General features: G+C 37.5%; 1 protein-coding gene and 2 long non-coding RNA genes across 3 annotated transcripts; 2 read left to right on the forward strand and 1 right to left on the reverse strand.

The window, feature by feature from the left end:
- Positions 1-61: 61 nt before the first annotated feature.
- Positions 62-7,928, reverse strand: LOC132195461 (uncharacterized). Its single transcript, XR_009441643.1, has 3 exons — positions 7,797-7,928; positions 2,175-2,570; positions 62-827 (listed from the first exon to the last, which is right to left on the reverse strand). It is a non-coding gene; the product is annotated as an uncharacterized LOC132195461 (long non-coding RNA).
- Positions 3,904-5,727, forward strand: LOC132195462 (uncharacterized). The gene is made up of 3 exons (XR_009441644.1): positions 3,904-4,005; positions 4,057-4,361; positions 4,520-5,727. It is a non-coding gene; the product is annotated as an uncharacterized LOC132195462 (long non-coding RNA).
- A 4,132-nt stretch (positions 7,929-12,060) lies between the features above and the next one.
- LOC132195300 (transcription factor Jun) lies at positions 12,061-19,223 on the forward strand. Its single transcript, XM_059617212.1, has 2 exons — positions 12,061-12,712; positions 17,412-19,223. The coding sequence occupies exons 1-2, from the start codon at positions 12,192-12,194 to the stop codon at positions 17,872-17,874; spliced, it is 984 nt and encodes a 327-aa protein (XP_059473195.1). The 5' UTR covers positions 12,061-12,191; the 3' UTR covers positions 17,875-19,223.
- Positions 19,224-21,266: the final 2,043 nt, after the last annotated feature.

The raw sequence follows: 21,266 nt of genomic DNA on the forward strand, positions 1-21,266 counted from the left end.
AAAGAGAAATACAAGACGTGAAATAATTAAAAGAATGGAAAACATTAATTAAAGCGTTGAAAAAAAATATTCTACCTATAATTCTTTCCAGTTTTTACTGAAAATTAAATCATTTGCATGTTTGTACTTAAGTCTAATTAAAAAGAAATAAATTATTATTTTCTATACTTTTAATGAGTACTTAATGAGTACATGGCTATACAATTTTATAAACTAAAAACACCTGGGAACAATTATATTGGTTCACTCGGCAGCCACGGTCTCGGTGTAGAGGATTGAGGCAGTGAGTTCTCCTTGAGCATTTTTCTTGAGGTAAACTTGGCTCTTGGGCTCGGCTTCGATGAGAGTGACACGGACGAGCTCTCCATCAGAATTGAAGGACACTTCCTGCCCAACCTCGACCACTGTCAGTGTCTTGAGCTTGTTCTCCAGTGCAGTGAAGATATTGTCTGTCATCGTGAAGGCGCACTGGAAGTCTAAAGGCGCCTGCCTTTCAGACGTAGTTTTTGTCCGGTCTCGATCCCCATTCGAGTCATTACTTCGTCAGGGATGAGAACTCGGCGGGCGTGGCGTGCAAAAAATTTGCCGCTGAATCCGCAATGGAATGATTGCTCCTCGCCAGCAATCTTTGCGTGAAAGACGAGGTCCGTGTCTGCCTCGATATGTGTGGACAGTTTCGCCTCCTCGAGCCATGGCCTCACCTTCGAGCTGAACATCACCTTGTCGCTGTGCTGCGCGTCCTGATACCAGGGTTTTGATGTGAACTGCGTCACACTTGACAAGGGCATCGCGTGGAAAGTTTTGTACGGCATGACGCTGCTCTCAACCTGTAAAAAAACAAAAAAAAAAAACAAAAATTAAAATAAAATCTACATTCGATGAATTCGATCAACAAAAATTGGATGCTTGGGGGAAAAGTGTGTGGCCACACGTTGTGTATTATGAGAATTTGTTGCTGTTGCTGTGGAACTGCCCATGCATGAATTTAAATGTCAAGAGAATTTTTTTAAAACTCATGAATGCTCATGAAAAATAAGATTTTGTCAGGATTTAAATTAGTGCGCGCCCCAGTAAATTAGTGAGAAATTACTCCCACTCACCGGGAGCGCACAATAAGCAAAAATGAGCACCTAGTATGTGATGAGTGACGGCGGCGTCACTCATCACCACGGGACGAACCCACGCGGACGTTCTCGAGTATCACCTCCGTTAAAGGTATTTATGTAATAATTGTCTTTGGATATTTAATAATAACAATGACTTCCCTGGGTATCACATTTGTTTAATTAACTATTCCCATAGGATCTAGCACCGTCAGGGCTTAACCCTGACAATTTTCCGTAAACAATTCATAATTACGCGGACCTAACCTAATTGTGAGTACTGAGGAGTAATTAAAATATGTTTGATTTCTGATTACTTTGATGAATGATCGAATTCTTGTTGGATCGAATCGACGCCGTGAGAGCACAACGCTGGACGCTGGGGAATCACCAACGACAACGAGCAACGACTTTTTTCGCGTGCGTAATGCGTTAGTGTTTTGTTTTTCGATTTGAATTTTAATCTATTGAAATCGGGGTGGGGGAAGAGCGATTGTTTGTTTTTGTTGCCGCCGTTGATGGGCGGCCGTATATGCGGGATAAAAACAGAACAGAATCATGACAATAAATTAAAAATGACAGATATAACAATAAATAAATTCAAATAATCTTATATCGAATTCACAATATATCACCAAGCGTCGAAAAGGAAATTTAAATAGATGCTGCGCGTACTTTCTCGGTTTTCTTGATGCAACACACGAAAGATGATAATTATGATGATATAGTTCAGACAGTTTCAGCACTGCAGACGTGAGTGACTTTTTTGGAGAATGAATGGAAGGTGCAGGGTGTCGCACACACTGTCAGGTATGAGGATGGGAAGGGATTGGTAGGTAAACTTAAGCTGCATGGGTGTACGATATCTGCACCTCCGATTCATTCTCTGAGAGCCGAAGAAGACACTTCTTGCATCTGCATATGGTGCAAAAAATTTCTCACAAAAAAAAAAATAAAACAATCATCTCATATATCGTGTGTTGAAACACACAGCGCCTATCTAAATTTCTTATCTACAACCTCATGAATCTCATGATAGATTGCAAATGCAACTAGAACAAATTATTTCACCTCGAGTGCCAAAAGGGTCCTGGAAGTCTAAAAAACGGGCCTCTGGGAGGCGCCTGCTTTTCAGACGTAGTTTTTGTCCAGTCTCGATCCCCATTCGAGTCATGACTTCGTCAGGGATGAGGACTCGGCGGGCGTGGCGAGCAAAAAATTTGCCGCTGAATCCGCAATGGAATGATTGCTCCTCGCCAGCAATCTTCGCGTGAAAGACGAGCTCCGTGTCTGCCTCGATACGTGTGGACATTTTGGCCTCCTCAAGCCATGGCCTCACCTTAGAGCTGAACAACACCTTGTCGCTGTGCTGCACCTCCTGATACCAGGGTGTTTTGATGTGAACTGCGTCACACTGGACAAGGCCATCGCGTGGAAAGTTTTGTAAGGCATGACGCTGCTCTCAACCTGTAAAAAAACAAAAAAAAACAAAAATTAAAATAAAATCTACATTCGATGAATTCGATCAACAAAAATTGGATGCTTGGGGGAAAAGTGTGTGGCCACACGTTGTGTATTATGAGAATTTGTTGCTGTTGCTGTGGAACTGCCCATGCATGAATTTAAATGTCAAGAGAATTTTTTAAAACACATGAATGCTCATGAAAAATAAGATTTTCCGTAAACAATTCATAATTACGCGGACCTAACCTTATTGTGAGTACTGAGGAGTAATTAAAATATGTTTGATTTCTGATTACTTTGATGAATGATCGAATCGACGCAGTGACGAGCACAACGCTGGACGCTGGGGAATCACCAACGACAACGAGCAACGACTTTTTTCGCGTGCGTAATGCGTTAGTGTTTTGTTTTTCGATTTGAATCTATTGAAATCGGGGTGGGGGAAGAGCGATTGTTTGTTTTTGTTACCGTTGTTGATGGGCGGCAGTATGCGGGATATAAACAACAGAATCATGACAATAAATAAAAAATGACAGATATAACAATATATAAATTCAAATAATCTTATATCGAATTCACAATATATCACGAAGCGTCGAAAAGGAAATTTAAATAGATTCTGCGCGTACTTTCTCTGTTTTCTTGATGCAACACACGAAAGATGATAATTATTATGATATAGTTCAGACAGTTTCAGCACTGCAGACGTGAGTGACTTTTTTGGAGAATGAATGAAAGGTGCAGGTGTCGCACACACCGTCAGGTATGAGGATGGGAAAGGATTGGTAGGTAAACTTAAGCTGCATGGGTGTGCGATATCTGCACCTCCGATTCATTCTCTGAGAGCCGAAGAAGACACTTCTTGCATCTGCATGTCGCGTGTAATTATTTTTCCTAACTCACAACGACAAAAGATGGGTAAAATGCCGGAGGCAATGAAATCACCTCAAGTTACATATAAAAAGTAACAAATTATTTTATTTCAAATTTCTCAATTAATTATACACAGCAATCAATTCTACAATTTTTTTTAACGCCGCCACACAAGTCGCCCCAGGAAACATGGAGTATTTGAAAATATATGAATTATTTGGTGAATATTTTGGTTATATTTTAAATATTTGTATTTGCAGATTTAAATAATTGCAAAAAATCTTTTTGGAATAATTATAGGCAAATATAACATAAATATAAATTAGCGAATGCTAAATTTCCATTTAAATGTATGTGAAATTTTTTGCGAATATTTTGGTAGAAATATAATGGTTTCGCTTCTTGACCGCTGTGGCGCTGCCGGCGCTGTTATCGGCTTTGTTTATCATCAAAAGCAATTTGAATTGGGGAGTCGCGAATTTTGTAATCCGACAAATTTAATCACCTTTTTTGACTGAAGATGCGACTTGAATCCGTCAAAATTCATCTCGACTATGAAATTAAGGTAACAACTGTAGAAATTGACAATTCGTTAGCTTAATAATCTAACTTTTAGCTCGAATTATGTATGCAAAATGCAAACACTTGCCAGGAGGCGGCCTGCCTTTGGCTCTCGGCGTGCAAGAGCAGCAAAAACCGGTCGCCTATTTCTCAAAACGGCCGGCGGCCGCGCGAGGCCAAAGGCTGAAGATGATTCAAGTTGGAAATAACACCGTCTCCCCCCAGCCTTGCACAAACATCCTTGAAGGAAGAGCCTGGACTTTTGCAAGTGTCGGAGTCGGACAACGGGATGGTCAAGACCCTGAATTTTCCAGAGATTGCGACAGATCAGAGCAGCGCGCCTACATATCTGAATTTAATGTGAGTGATATTCGCTTTGATAAGAACGTAGTTAATTTTCAAAACTCCAATTTATAAATTGGTTTTCATTTTTGCAGCTGGAAGTTATAAAATTAATATTCAAGGCAAAAAATCCATTTTTTAATTTTTTGACTATTTAATTTTTTTCTTTTTTGCAGTTGTCTTGGACACTTCTCAAAATGCAATTTGTGGACTTGCCAGCGTGGTGGCTCAGCACCAGCAGCAAAATTTGGGAATCTGGCAGTTACAGAAAAAGGAAAAGAAACATCGGACTTTGGTTCGTCAAAAAAATATATATATTTTATATAAAGCAAAATTGAAATTTTTTTTAAACAAATTTCAACAATTTGTTGCAAATTTTGAACATATCTCTTGGTTATGATTCTAAAATAACTCTGATTAATGATAAAATCTGGTTCAAACTGAAATTTTGAAATTTACGCCTTGTTAATAATTGAAAATGAGAAAATCTGATCGATTTTTCATTCTCTGCACTAAAAAAATTTGTACTGTGAAACTTTTTTTGTCATTCAATTTTTTTAATAAGTCACTTGTATTTAAAATTCTAATTCATTTTACTGTGCAGGCTGTGCAGCAATCATTACTTTTTGGGCCTCATCCGTAAACTCCACAAGTTGTTTCTTTTTTTAAGCAGCGCATTTACAAAATGAACGAATTAGTCGAATGAAGGAGTTGAAATTTCAAAGCAAACAAATAAGAGATGCAGCCAAGCCGACATCTTTTCGTTGGCAAATGGAGGCTTCAAAATTAAGTGAACGAGTGTGAGCCCACCCCCTTGGGCCCCTTGCATCTTAAGGGTGTGTCTAAATTTGCGGAAAAGTACTGCACACCAGTCATACCAAAGCCAAAACAGGGCACCTCCTGCAATAAGCAATACTGATTTTGGCGAATTCTACCCCTCGTCAAATACCCTGACGCTCCTTTCACGCACCTCATATTGCCAGGGGTAACTCATCTCAGGTGGAATTCCCCAATTCACCAATTGGTATTGCCCATTGCATAGGAAGAAGTGCCCTATTTTGCTTTGGTAAGACTGGTATGAAGTCTTTTTGGCAAAATTGGTGCCCACTCTTATATGAGAGGCCAAACGGATCGGGGCACATTTTTTTCGGTGCCAATGAAGTAGCTTATATTGTAGCCCCCATGTTCCTTAACGGTGCAACCCCGGAATTATATTTTATTTCTTAATTCTTTTAGGAAATAATTTCTTTTATCCAAATAGAATTAATTAACGCACTGCAAAAGTTTTTTGTTTTTTGTGGAAATTTTTACAAGTAATATTAAATTTGCAATTTTGCTTAAGTTTAAAAATAAATCTCTGAAAGAAAATTCAACATATAATTGATCTAATTTTTAGCCAAAGTTTTTGTGAAAATTATTTTATTTTTTACTTTTTTTTAATTTTGAACATCTTTGGCGATGCATGCGGATTAAATTTTAATCTTCTAAAAAATTAACATTCTAAAAATGCATTAAGTATTTTCTTCTCTTTGTTTTCTGTTTAATAAAAGCGTCCATGGGGATCGTTCGAGCATTTCATTTTTTGCTATTTTAGAGTCACTGAAATTTGCCGATAATTTCTAGATATTTACGAGGTGGCCTGAGTAATATATTTTAGATATTAATTTCTAACTTTTTAAAATGCTTTGTTCTTAACGGCTCCTTCACTCGACAAACAAATTGCGCTTGAATCAATAAAAAATGTGTTAACCTTGAAGTGATACCCCAATTTTGATGGAACTTGTTTTGCAGCCAACTTCCTTGCTTATAATTCATACTGATAAAAACAAACATACTTGAAAGAAGATAATGGGTTGCTGTTAAAAATTATGTCATGTTCACGTTTTTTATTTTTGAGTTTATTTTAAGTTTTAAACCTGTGTTAATTAATAATTGAGATATTAATTTAAAAAAATAAACTAAAGCAAGAGTTGTGCAGTGCTTAATTACTTTTAAAGGAAATAAACAACATGTCCATGAGCAGTGTGCAAAAATTGTTTCAGAGCTCCTTAGGGCTGTGTGTTTTAAACAAACTAAGAAAACATTTCCATTGAAGTGGTGTATCTCACTTAAATAATTATATAATAATATTTTGAAAATTATTTTTTCTTTCTTTTTAATCTTAATATCATATATGTTTTTGAGATTCTATTTTACATGTAAATGTTCGTTGTATTTTGTATGTTTAAAATTTTGTATTTGTCTGATTTTATAGAAATAAAGATGCATGTATTGCAAAGGACTGTGTTTTAAATATAATTCCATATTCCATGAATAATCTATAAATATTCACAAATATTCCATAAATAAAAGAAATATTCACAAATATTTGAAAGCAAACAATTGACCCGCGACCGAAAAATCATATTGTGCTTGCCAAATATTCAACAAACATTCCACAAACATAAATATAATAATATTCAGGAAGCTTTAAAAAATGTTACATCCTAATATTCGGGAATATTTGTAGCCAAATATTTCCAAATATACAGGAATATTCAGCAAATACTCCACAAATACTTAATGTTTCCTGGGGCTATTCTCAAAGGGTCGGTAGTCTAGGGAAAATTATTTAAGGGAAAAATGCAATGTTGGGGAACAAATATGGCTGACGCCTCGTGGCGACGCCGAGGGTTAATTTCAATTTAATGGGCAAAAAACAATTAATTTTAATCAAAAATGACGGAAAACTTCGCGTCCTCAACGCTCTGGCGGAGTCGCGGATTCACGTCCTTAATTAAACACAAAAGGAATTTCACTACTTTGGCAATTCAAACTACATGGGCAAAAATAAGGGCAACCGTCACACACAGCAAACCAGCCGGTGACGAGAAGCAACCTGATACATACCAATAATTATCTGGGCACTTAACCGGGCCTTCACCAGCCCTCAGTGTGCATCCCAAACAATTATCTCGCACCTTTGAGTCTGTCGGCTCACGAAATAGTCCATACTCGCTGACTACCGATTTCCAACTGACGGCACTGACGCTTCAATTTCAAATCTGGCCGGCGTCTCTTTTTGATCGCCTGTTCGCTTTCGGCCAATCAGAAGCGTCGATTCAAATCAGCTCGGGGTCTGGGCCAATGAGGGTGGGAGGAACTATTTTGGAACGGCGTAGGGAAGAAAAGGGCACCGGGCGTAACGTGCGCTGCGGCTTTTACACCTCAGATTTCTAATTGATGATTTTAATTCGGGATAATTAACTCAAGGTCAGCGGGACAATTAAATAAAACGTGGGCGGGACTTCTGAGCGAGTTTTTATAACTAAAAACCTGCCATGCTTGTCAGAACTCGGGGTCCGCTCAGCCGCCGGCGAGCTCTTTTAGGGCAAAAATCGGGTCTTTTTGGGTCCGGGGGCCGTTAATTTTCTTATCAATTGGGTCGGGCGGGGCCAGTGAGTTGATACCAACCTTATTTTTAATCCTTTACAGTCACAAAACTTCCTTTTCAACCTTCTCGAAAAACTCGTCTCTCGCGTCTTGCGTGTTTACAAACGACTTGTCTCGGAGCAGTTTACCTTTCCCACTCGACCGGCAGGTGGCTGCACCAGTCTTCTTTTTGAAACTTTTCCCCGGCAGCTCACCTGCTGTGATATGCATATAGTGCAAAAAATTTCTCATAAAAATAAAAAAAACAATCATCTCATATTTCGTGTGTTGAAACACACAGCGCCTATCTAAATTTCTTATCCACAACCTCATGAATCTCATGATAGATTGCAAATGCAACTAGAACAAATTATTTCACCTCGAGTGCCAAAAGGGTCCTAGGCTTATTAACAAAACAACTACAAGAACCACTTTGGAAACTTAAGAGTGATTAAATTGAATTTTTCATTCGTCCCAACAATTTTTTTTTCGTTTTCAAAAACGGAACAAAATCTGTTTTAACAAGTTACTGATAATATAGAAGAAAATAAAACTTTTAAATAATTTTATTAAATTATTTAAGGTGTTTAGAAATTAACAAAATATGGCTCTTATAGTAACAAAGGTTGAAGTTATTTGCAAAATTTACTATTTTTCTACTGCATTCATCAGTGCCAAAGCAAAAACAACAGAAAAATAACTTTAAGGGAGTGAGAAGCCATTTTTTTTGTATCTACATCTCCCCATTTCTAAATTTATGTCAATTTTTTACTAATAAATTATCAGTAATGTTTTAACTGCGTACGGCCCACCGTAATCTTCCTATTGAAAATAAATTAAAAACAAACTAATGAAAAGAAAACGTACATATATGTAAATCTCAGTTATGCTTTCCCGCAACCATTGAAGAAACCAGATATAGATAAAAGTTCTATTAAAAAATATGATTAAGTTGACAGAATTCTATTAAGAGGATGAAAAAAGAATTTTGCATATAAGTGCCGTTCAGGTTTATTCATTATACCTGCAATTGCGACTAAAAATTGTAATCCTTAACAATCAAATTTCAAATTGTCCCATTTAGAGGAGGAAAAAAGAATTTTGCAAATAAGTGCCATTCATTCTGGCTGTTTTTATTATTATTAGATTTTTTTAAATCTAACTTGCCAAAGACATGAATGCTCAGGAAAGAATTAAATACAAGAGAATTTTAAAAAGATTGTTGTTACTTGTAATTGTTGCAAGATATATTTGTGAACTGTAACACAACAATAACAATTACAATATATAATTCAGCTAGAGGGCGCGCGTTAACAATTTTTGATGTCAACAAAAGAAAATTTAAATTCTCTTCAAAACTTATAGCGACGTTGACGGCCGAAGTTGTATGGAAGTATTTTCTATGTCTAATTATTTGAAAATTAATTCGCGAATGAGAATTCTCATGCCCCGACTCTCTCGCAATGATCTGGCACTGGAGGCTCCAGCCGGCGGCAGCCCTTTGATTTCTTGCTCCAAATCCGCGTGATTCAGGGGTGAGTCCTCGGCCGGCACCTTTTCGATTTCCAGGGCCATCTTCATTATTTTCTTGGCTTCCTATTTTAAAAAACGGTAAATGAAAAATGCAAAATAAAATACGAGTTCTCGATTGATAATTCTCTTGTAACAATTCACTCATGCGGTGAAGAGAATCGTTGTACAGGAACTCTTGTTTGAGAATCCTTGCAAGAATTCTTGCTCAGAATCAAAGGACGCCTTGATGGCCACCTCTTCGTAAGTGTCAAAGTTGGACGCGTCGCCCGGGCTGCTGCACTTGGGCCGGAACGGCGGCTCGGCCCGCCGGTGCAGGATCTGTTCCCAGTCGATTGGTCGGAACCACCGGTCCCGTTTGATGTCGGCGGCGCCGTCCTTCAGGTTGCCGAAACGCCGAGACAGGTCAAATCTGCAACAGCGATCAGATAAAAAATTTAGTGGAATTCTTGCTGGGAAATTATTGTGGAGTTTTATAATTAATCGTGTCTGCAAAATCTTTTACACAATAATTCTGCGTCCATTAATCAATTTGACCAGAAGCATTGCGGTTTGTATTTATAAGTAGTGCTTTCCATTCAATATATCTCTTATTTTTTAGATTATAGAAGAGTGTCAAAAAGGAATACAAATATATTTTATAAATTTAGCTGCAAAATTTAAAATTTTTGAAAAAAAAATATAATACTTTTTAATGAAATCTTGAATAAAAAAAACGCTATCAAAAATTTCACTTCAAAACAAAGAAAAAGCAAAATTACCACAGAAGAAAAGTGAAAAAACAGCAGGAAGTAAATTATTGAAAATTGCTGCGGAAAAATCTGGGAATTTACAAAAAAAACCTTGAGATTTTAATCTGCAGGAATGAAATTATATCAAAATTGCGATAAGAAGCTTGAAATTCAGAAGAAATGTGACTTTACTTCCTTGGCGCTCTCGGAGAGGCCAAGATGCGTCTGATCGGCAATGCAATTTTCTTATTGTTATTATTATTTTTGTTTCTTTATTGTATTGTTTATCTTACTAGCAATTTTTTCAACCTCGCCAGGAAAATATCAGGTGAGTCTCTCTGATTTATAATATGCAACAAATTCGCACAAAAATTGACAATAGCAAAAGTGCGGCGTGGGTCCTTTGGACAAAACCAGCAGCAAGGGGAATTATTCGAATTACGCCAAGCGCATCGTCGGCGGCACCACGGCCACAAAACATTCCCACCCTTGGGTAGTTCGTCTGCAGATTTGGGATAAAGTCTTGGAAAACGGCAAACCCGTTTATTTCACAAGCACGTGCGGTGGTACTTTGATCTCGAGCTTCTTCGTTCTCACCGCCGCTCATTGCATTGGCGAAACGTCTTCCTGGTCAGTGTTTTTTGATGAGTTTCACGGTGTGGACGCAGATAAATGGCACGTCGAAAAATTTGGAATAAAATACATATTCCTACATTATAAAAAAAACGCGATTCAGCAAAAAAAAATTTGTTATAGGTGGGTAGAAACAACAAATTAAATATTATTAAGTTGTTAATTAAAATCAATAAAAATGTATAATGTTGCAAGAAATAAATATTTTAGAATGTGTTATTTCATTAGTTTTGTGAAGTAAGAAACTAATATAATTTTTGTCCTTATAAGCCAAGCTGATATTAAATTTGGTGTTTATGTTAATTGCCGAAAAGACGAATTCAACTTTCGAAAATCAACATCCTGGTGTCCGGTCACCGGCGTATTAAAAATGTTTACGTCAGAACACGTCACCAAGCGAAACGCAGCCAAAATACTATTTTACTACTCTTTATGCAACGATCTCGAGCGTGAGTCACCGCTGCCGACCCATTCATAAAACCTGGAGCGCCCAATCCTGTTTCTCAGCGGCGCCCGCCTCGCTCTTTGGCTTACGTGATTCCCGGTAATCTAGAGAGGCTTTCTGCGAACTCGATCGCGAGAAGCTGGCTCGCGGCCACGCTGCAGCAAAGGAGCAAAGTGGGCTTTCTCAGTAATCGACTCTTGATCGCCTCCGACAATACTTAAAAAAATTTATTAACATAAACGTGCTCAATCTTTCAACAAATATGTAATAAAAATAAATTCTTCGATGCAGTTACAATTTTTTTAATTCGTTTGCATCTTATTTAGTTGTTAGCTGGAAACGTTAGAAAATTTTTGCGGAATAACATAACTGCAAGTGCAATTAAAAAATTATAATTATATTGTTTAATTTTTTATAAATATTAGTGAAATATAAATGAGTATATTTTAGAGCTCAGACTGAAATAAAATCTAATGTGATAAAATCATTATTATTATTGTTGTTTATTTGTCCACATTGTTACAAATTTTAATTAGAAATTTGAAAATAAAAAAAAATTATATTCTCTAGGTTCTTAAATAAAGCTGATAAAAAAAAATTTAATTCCAAATTTAACATGCCTAAAAAATTAATTTAGTTTTTTTTTTTTAAAATAAAAGAAAATATCGTGTGACTTTTTAAAGATATGAAAATACTGCAATAAAAAAATTGGAATTATTAATGTAAAATTTAATCAGATTAATGATAAATTAATTTTTTTAAATAAATTAAATCGCGAAGCAAATGCCATTAGTGCCGGCGCTCGTCTCTTGCGGTGGATGCAGCCTAGGCCCGACCCGCTGGTGCCTACGTCACGAGTTCCGAGAACTCGCGTCGTAAGTTTGAGCCAATGAGCGTTCGAGAAAATGACGTCAGTGCGCCGAAAATAGAGCGCATGAGTCAGTGAAATAAAGGCACGGTGGTTGCTGGAGGCTCAGTCAGTCGTCAGTCAGTCAGTTGTTTCCGCAGCGAGTGAGTGTGCGACGCCGCTCGGCACGCGAATCGTCAACCCTTTCTTTCAAGCGCAGAGTTACCATAGCAATAGCGATCGACGCCACAATGGCCGCACCGATGGGCAACAACCCCCCGATCAAGGTCGACCCCGCGTACTACGAGGAGCAACACCAGCAGTACCAGCCTCCGCAGGAACAGCAGCAGCAGCAGCAGGTCAACCGGCTCAAGCGCACCCTGACCCTCGACCTGAACAGGGCGCCGGCCTTCAAGAAGAGCAAGCTGGGCCAACAACCGGTGTTGTCGTCGCCCGACCTGCACATGCTCAAGTTGGCCTCTCCGGAGCTGGAACGGATCATCATGCAGAACCAGAACGGCTCGCTGACCACGCCCACGCCGTCGCTGCTGTTCCCGCGTTCCGTGACCGAGGAACAGGAGCTGTACGCGCGCGGCTTCGTCGACGCCCTCAACGAGCTGCACCACAGCGACTCGTCCAGCCAGATGGACGGGCCGCAGGCGCCCGACACCCCCGTCACCTACACCACCCTCGAGTCGCAGCCGCCCCTGCAGCAACAGCAGCAGCAGCAACACAACAACAACACCTCGCCGCCCAACCACCTCCTGCAAGGGTCAGTATCTTTGCGTACCTTTTTGCTCGACCAGCACGACCGCTGGTGTCCCGAGTGCTTTTGGCGGTGCTGCCTCTTCCAGCTCGTCAAATGCTGCGTCTGGGCAGTTTTCTTTCTCGTCCTCGCGCTCATCAACGCCTTCACCAGGCAGATCGCACAGGGTTTTTTCTACCCTGTGTGAAAAAATTTATTTTCGATTAATTAATTTATTCATACCTTCAATTTTGGAGGTTTTTTAATCGTTTTATTTAAAACGTAATTGCCATTAATAAGCTTAAAGCTTTGTTTATTCATAGTAATTTAAAATTCAGTAATAATTATTGAATATTAAATTAATTAGGCTTTCTATGTTTAGGAAAATGTTTATGTTAAAATATAATTTAGAGGTCGATCCAATTAAGTTGACCTGGGATTTCCATCGCCCTAATTAATACCTAAATGATTTTTTTATATTAAATATGTAATTAAAATTTTGAATATTTTCATTAATCAATATTAAGGCAATAATAAGCTTAGATATTATTGCGTTTTTAAAATTAAATTTTTTCATTTGATTCGATTTGTTTCATTTCAAACAAATATTATTGAATTAATTAAAAAAAATATTACATTTCGGGTCACAATTACTTAAATACTCTGCTATTAATTTTCGTCACAATATTATTATAAATGCTAGAAAACAAGCTGGAATGAAAGAGGCGCCAAAACCAATTTGCATCCGCATTTTTTCCTCAAAAATTCTGTTCCTCGCACGCAAAAGTTAACCACTTTGCACTTTTTATTAACGTAAGCAACCAATCTCGGTCATTTTGACGTAATCAAGAATTATTGGTCTGAGGAATCACGCGCCAAACCCCTACACCCGCATCCCGCAGAAGTGGTCGACCGAACAAAGCGGAAAGAAATTTCCGTTTGCCCTTTTAAACTCTAAATAAAAACCAAATTACGAAATTAATTTAGTAGAAATAATCTTTATGCTGTAAATAAATTTTAAACTAATAAATAAAAGCCTATGCTTAATTTTAAAAACAAATATATCATTTTAATGGTAGAATTTCACGATGAAGGGTTGATTTGTGGTGATTTGAATTTTTGCTTTCCCTCGATAGGTTTTGTGAGTTGTTTATTGTTTACGCCATAATTCATGAGCAGCGAAATTATTACAAAAAAGCCTTTTTTCGAATTATTTGCTTTTTTATTTAAACGTAAAACAATTTACAATCGAATTCAATTTCTTTTGTTAACAAAATTTGAGCGTTTTTTTGCGGTGGTTGAGAGAAATTATTTTTCGTTTGGTTTTTCAGATTAAAGATATCTTTGTGAAAAATTATATTTGTGTTTTTAGTTGCCATGAGGGTAAAATAATATAAAATGAACTTTCTGGATCAAGTATATTCGTAACCAAGTGCATTATTTTGTCGATTACGAAAGCAGATAAGGAAGTATCGAGCAGCTTTATCTTTGTGCCGCCCGCAATAATTATCTCCGGCGCGTCTGTTTGCACTTGTTGTCGGCATGTCGAGTGTACTTTATAAAGTACACTGCAGTTTGGTCTCCGTGTAGGAGGTCGTCGGACACTCCCATCTTTTTTTTTTCATTGTATTTTCTCGCGAGGCGAGGCCTTTCCTGGAATCGACGGCTCGTTTCGCAAGCACGCGCAATTATTTTTATTATTATTTGCGCCTTCACGGTTTCTTCCTCATTAGAGAGCCACAAAGAAACAATTCTCGTTCGCATCAGGCGATTAATTAGTCGGCCGTACATGTAAATAATTTATTATTTTTTTCCTCGCGCACGTACGGAGACGTGCAAGGACGAGCGCAACTTATCTGCAGCTCTTGGCGCAACGGCTCTTTTTGTTTTGAAATCCGAGAGTACAGCAATGGAAGAAGAGTTGCTACAGGAAATGGGTGATTAAGAGCGCAAATATTTGCTAAACGCTCGTCCTTAAGAATCCGCCTGTGGGCATTGGGAAAAATTCGGCGGCACGGCAAAGGAACCACTTGATGGGGTCCAAAGATCAAGTGCGAATGCAAAAGTACGTCCGTTTGAGTTCAAAGTGCTTAGAATTTGACCGAGACTTTTCCACCAGTGTAAGAATTTCACACAGTAATTTTGCTGATAAATAATAATTTTTTTATAAAATAGAAAATTAACTAGTTTTTATCATCTGGAAAAAGGAATAATTTGATTTGAGGCAAATAAATAAATTATTTTGGAAAATGATAAAAAAAAAACTATCACTTGATTTATTTTTTATGAGGTGGATTATTTAATGAAAAATTGAAACCGGTCGAACTTCTTTACCAATAAAAAAATTTAAAAATAAAAAGGCAACTAACCTAGGGTTTTGTAGTGTCCAAAAAATATCAAGAGGGAGGAAGTCGCAAAAAAATTATAAATCCATATCTTTATTTGCGAAATTCAATAATATTTTTCTTATGAATATCTTTAAATGATAATATCAATCCTAGGTTATGTGAGAATAGATGCAAAACGAAAAACACTGGCGTTGGAAAAATCAAAATTGGTCCAGCTTTACTCGGGCATCCAAAGATCTGCAAAAACTCCACAAAAATTAGCTTCAGTTGCCTAATTTACAAATCTTTGGTCGCCTGAATGCAGCGCCACGCTGAACCAATTTTGATTTTTCCAACGCCAGTGTTTTTTATTTTATTTCTACCTTAGGATTGAAATTGAAAAGATACAATAATGTTATTGAATCAATCTTTTGGGGTCAGTTGTGCTTTTATTTATTAATTTTTATAAGATCTATTCCTTTTAAACGAGATTTGCTTTGTTTTAAATTTTCATTTTCAATAATTATCGACATTTCATCTTGAATTGGAGCTTAGATCGTGTTTGGAAATTTAAAAAGCTTAAATAAAATATTTTAATCAATCCTATTCTAGGATTGAAAAGTTTGCCATTATTGGTGGTGAGAATAATTTTCTAGAACATTTGATTTATTTGCCTGCGCTGCAAATTTTCCAGAGCTAACCATTCACGGAATTCAGGACGTCCGCTCTACATTTGCAATTGTTATAATTTTCAATTTTCTAGTTCAACTTAAAATGGGGTCAGTAAAATATTTCGTATTAAATTGAACTTTTTCTCTACGTTCTTGACATTTTTCCTGAAGGATCTCGAGTCGCGCAAACACGAACTTCTTTTTATTTTTCGCTGCGTGTTTTTTGCGCCTCGCATCTCTCTCTCTCTCGAGAGTATCGCACACTCTGGTCGAGGAGGAAAGAGCGAACATAAAGAGGCCCCATCACTCTCCCGCGCTTATGTACATATAAATAAATAAATATAAAAATGCCATTTCAAGGCTTTTCAAGCTGCCACACATGTGCGCCGCTTTCGAGATTTCGCTGCCTCGACTGCAGCTGGCCGCGAGTTGCGCAACCGAAACGACCACTTTGCGCCCGTACTTGTTTCTCGCGCTTGCCCAACGCCGAGAGATTTTCTCGCCGACCTTTATTTTCTGCTCGTTAGGGAAATTTATTTTTCCACCGATTTGAAGAACGCGCTGCGTGGGAGAGTTTTAGAAAGTCGACGTGGCCGCCGCGCAATTTGAATCAATTTATTTGGTCGCGGCCGAACGGCGGCTCACTTCAGTTGCGTTTTATTGCGCACTCACCATGCTAACGACAGGCAGCTGCGAATGTGCCCAGCGAATGCACAAATTGCTTGGCACTCGCCGGCCAACCAACTCATTTGACCTCGTAAAAGCGCTAAAAAGCGCGGCTCGCTAATTAAAACGGCGCCCGAGTTGTAGGCAAAAATCCAAATTGCGCAGAAAAATCTAAATTGACCAACTAGAAAAAACGCAGTCGAAGAAACTAAAACAGAAATGCAATCAAAAGTTTAATTGTTAGTCTGCTAATGAAAATATTTGGCATTTAACAGGATATTTTTTATAAATTCTAACACTTATTTTGTTAATTAATTAAATATTGCTATTAGACGAATGAAGATATTTTAAAATAATCTGTAAATAAATAAATAATTGGAAATGTCATGGCTATATTTCAAAAATTTAGAACTTTTAACCAAAATAACCTTTAATTAAACTTATCTTATTATTATTTTTAAAGTTTTATTCTTTAATTTAATTCAAGACTTAATTTCATTTTTATTTAGAAATAAGCTCCATTTTCTTCCTGTTGGAAACGACATTATTTATCTTGTTGTAAATTTCCTGTTTTTCTTCTGTTGAGATTAAAAGAAAAGGAAACCCCTGGGTTTCAGGCTAATGAAGTTAGCGTAAAAGAATTAATTTTGAAGAGTATAGATTACAAAATAACTCTTAACGCTTATTAACTTTTGAACGGCTCGATGAATTCTGATGGTAATTTTTCTCTACATTAGCATTGATTTTTAGATGTCAAATACATAGTGACAAAAATTTTATTTATTGGGAAAACTATATTTTTAAAATTTAACTTCTTATGGGAATTTAAAAAAATTATTTTTTGTCCTCAAAATTTGCCCGATCAAAATTGATACAATTTCTGAAAATCACGTTCATATCAGTTAAGATAGAAAAATAAAATCATTAGGTCAGTGGACATCCAAAATTTATATTGATAGGAACAGATTGAGAAGTTAATATTCATTCTTATTAAAAAGTTATCTTGAATTTCAATTTTCAGAAACTTTGCAATCAAATCTAAATTTGTGCTTTTGATTTCAGGATGGTGAGCAGCAGCAGCCTGAGCCACCCGTACGTGACGTCGAGCTGCAGCGGGAGCACGTCGAGCGGCGCGTCGTCGCCCGTGGGCAGCCACTACGCGGCCAGCATGTCGCCGGCCAACCTGATGGGGGTGCGCATCAAGGACGAGCCGCAGACGGTGCCGTCGATGGGCGGCGGCGCGTCGCCGCCCGTCTCGCCCATCAACATGGAGAGCCAGGAGCGCATCAAGCTGGAGCGCAAGAGGCAGCGCAACCGCGTCGCCGCCTCCAAGTGTCGGCGCCGCAAGCTCGAGCGCATCTCGCGGCTCGAGGACAAGGTCAAGAACCTCAAGGGCGAGAACACCGAGCTCAGCGTCGTGCTCAACAGGCTCAAGGAGCACGTGTGCCAGCTCAAGGAGCAGGTCATGGAGCACGTCAACTCGGGCTGCCCCATCATGACGGCCACGACGAGCCTCAGCTTCTGATTCCACGCTCTTGGACAGAGTGAACGCGATGCTAGTTTCGATAAAATTAGTTCAATTATTGTATTCGTCCTAAATGATTCCTTAGTTGCGTCAAAAGAAAAGTGCTGCGCCTTCCGAGCTTCAAATTAAAGCCGGACGGGCCATGAACTTTGTCTTAAGTGAAGCGTCCAGGGGCCGACCAATTTATTAATATTTTTTTCATAGATTTTTCCCACTAATGTGGTGAACTGGCTGTTTATATAAATTTTGGAAATATTTTCTATACGACTGTATAAAGGGTGCTATAAAATTTTGAGTAAATTTTCAACAAAATCTAAATGACAGTTTTGGATAATTTTGACTTGTAATGCAGTTGATTGGCTCTATTGAAATATTTCTATGAAATTTATCCTCAATTTATGAAAGTGTGCTCCTGCCTCGGCCAATCCCACTCAACTGCAAGTCGGAAATTCCAGTCGTTTTTATTATAATTTTTTTTGCATAGTCGGCCCCGCTGCTCTCAGAGTTGTGAATGAGAATCCAAGTTGTAATGAAACAAACCCAAGTACAAGAAGTGATCGATTTCAGCACCAGTCATCTGAGCAATAATCCCGAGGTGCCAAAGCCCTCGGCTAATATACAATTAAATTAGAATGTATTTTTACGAAATGAGATACTTTGACCGAGTCATATATAAATGCACAAAGCAAATAAAAAAAATAATTGGTCAATTTGTACACGTTTTGTATTGGATTATGACACATTGTGATTTTTTATAGAATATTCAAGTGCCAATGAATAAATAAACGACGTGCAAAGCAATTTTCCTTTTTTTTTCTTGGTATTTGGATGTTATTGTAAGCGCTGCCGGAGGCTGCCGAAAATAATTTTGTTTTAAATACAATCCGCTCAAATCCGTTTGCCAAACTGGAAGCTCTACTTTCGATTTACGTGCGTTGAGTGAAGATGTTTCTCAACGCGGCGGTTTTCCCCGGCCTAGGGCCTTCCCGAGACAACTTTCCAAGCAGCCTCTCGCAGCGACCAATATTTTCGTAAGCGAAATTTCTTTCGCACTCTCCTCACCGAACGCGTGCTCTATCCATTTAAATATCGATTGAGAAAAAATAAGTAAATGTACAGTATTTTTACATCCACACAAATTTGATGCTATATTATATTGTTGTAGCCTGTAAACAAGCTGATGAGAAAAATATATATTACCATTTTGAAGCGAGAGACGTGCCCGTCGTCTCGGCTGGAAAACTTATTTATATGCTAAGATCATCCAGAGGAGATAATAAAATATAGAGAACCATATAGTTTTTTTTTGTATAGCAATAAAATAAAACGACGCCTTGTGCTTCTGAACACAAACACACGAGCCTTATTATTCGAGCACTCCCCCGACCAAGCAAAGCTGGGTCAAATCCTCGCAGCGCGGGACGAGGGCACCGACCTCGGCACACTTCGCGCCTGCCCCAAGGAGCAGCTTTTGAATATGTTTTCACAGTACAGTACCGCGCAAGCAGTTGAACTCGAAATTATTAAATTGAGCGCACCTTTCACTCTTCAGGGCGCCTCTTCGCCTTGCCAGTGACTTATTTGCATTTGCTCGCTCCGTGCCAACGCAGGCGTCGCGCACGACAAAAGAATATAATTATTGTTTTGCTTTTGTGTGTACGAATAATGCACACACTCGCGAGCATGGAATGTTTAATAAGAAAGACGAGATAAATGCCCGGAGATTACATGGAATTTCAATTAATTACAACACGAACATGAGCACAATAAGATACTTAATTATGAACATCTCGCTGCTAATAAATCAAAAAATAATTTATAAAAAATCGTATTAAAAAAGATGCACAATTTATAATTAATTTGCATTGCAAAATTTATATTTTATTGTCTATACGCTGTTTATTGATAATAAATTAGATTAATTTGGAAGTCAAATTTCATGCTGATAAATTAATTGCTTTCTTCAAATTGTTGTTTTTCTGTTCAAATTGGTGTAGAGTAGTGTTTTAGTTTTTGTTTAAAAGTGTAAAGCAGTTTCTGGGTTTAATTTTTAAGAGGTTTTTTCGTGGTTTTATTGAAACTGTGCGAGAAATACTTGGCGTTAAAGAATGGAATACATACCAAAATTTTAACTTTTATTTAAGAAATTACTGTTCAATGACGCAAAAATTATACCTATTTGTGTCGCAAAAAAAATATCAAAAACTTAATTTGAACCCTGAAAATCAAGGCCTGGTTCTCGATTTTGGCCAATTCCAGGACTCATCACCAGACTTGCATGTTTCGACTAACTAAGTCAAAATTATGGATTCCATTCTTTAATGCCAAGGTTTTCTCTGTTTCAGTAAAACCACGTGAAAACCTCTTGAAAAAAAACAATATGCTTTCAAAATATTGAAAGCTTCTTTGTGACTGTTTAAAAACTGAAAAGATTTCTAGTCAATTAATAAATGAGAATAAAATGAACACTACATTATAATCTATAATCACTAGCAAAATTTAACTTAAAATTCGAGATTCCCTTAAAATATTTGCAAGAATTTTTCTTTATCCAAGTCTTATTCTTTTTTGTCTAATGGGTGAAATCGGGAAAGGATGAGGTGTAATTGGCAGTGAAAAGTTACCATTTTGATTTTCACATATGTTGTTGGGGTTGTTGAAAGGTAGCTTCTCCTAAATTTTCAGCTTGAAATATGGTGCGCTTTTCCGGGAAATCGGATTTTTCCAAAAACAGAAAATGTTGAATATCTTTGCTAAAAATGAGAATATATGAATGCTCTTTTCACTACCAGACGTAACTTTTCACGCCCAACAACTTTGCTGTTGATTATTTTTGTATAGGTCAAAGGTCAAGGTCACTAATTAGCAAATTTCACTTTCAAACGCAGTTTTCGCAAAGAAGCACACCTTGGATTTTTTTCGTGATATACAAAAAAATGTAGCCCTAAGTGTGTAGAACAAAATACTTGATTTCCAGATTGGTAACTTTTTCTGTTTAATTGATATTTTTAATTGAATATAAAAAACAGTGAAAAATCACTTTTCCGCAAACGAAACTAATTTTCAAACAGCGATAATTTTTTTTCTGTTAGAGATACGCAAAAACTTGTAAGTACAAAAAGTGTTTCTAATGACCTAACCTATCGAACCATGTATTGATCATGTAGGTCGAGTCACTTAAGGTCATTGACCTCAGTGACCTGTGACCTTGAAAAACGATATTGCAAAAAATTGGAAACGTTTCAAAAAAGGCGCACTCTTTTTCATTATTTAATGAACTAATATTTTGCAAAATCATTTTTCAAGGTCACAGGTCACTGAGGTCAATGACCTTAAGTGACTCGACCTACATGATCAATACATGGTTCGATAGGTTAGGTCATTAGAAACAC

Source organism: Neocloeon triangulifer, unplaced genomic scaffold (genome assembly GCF_031216515.1).
Source record: "Neocloeon triangulifer isolate White Clay Creek 2 clone unplaced genomic scaffold, ASM3121651v1 ptg000009l, whole genome shotgun sequence".
Taxonomy (NCBI): Eukaryota; Metazoa; Arthropoda; class Insecta; order Ephemeroptera; family Baetidae; genus Neocloeon; species Neocloeon triangulifer.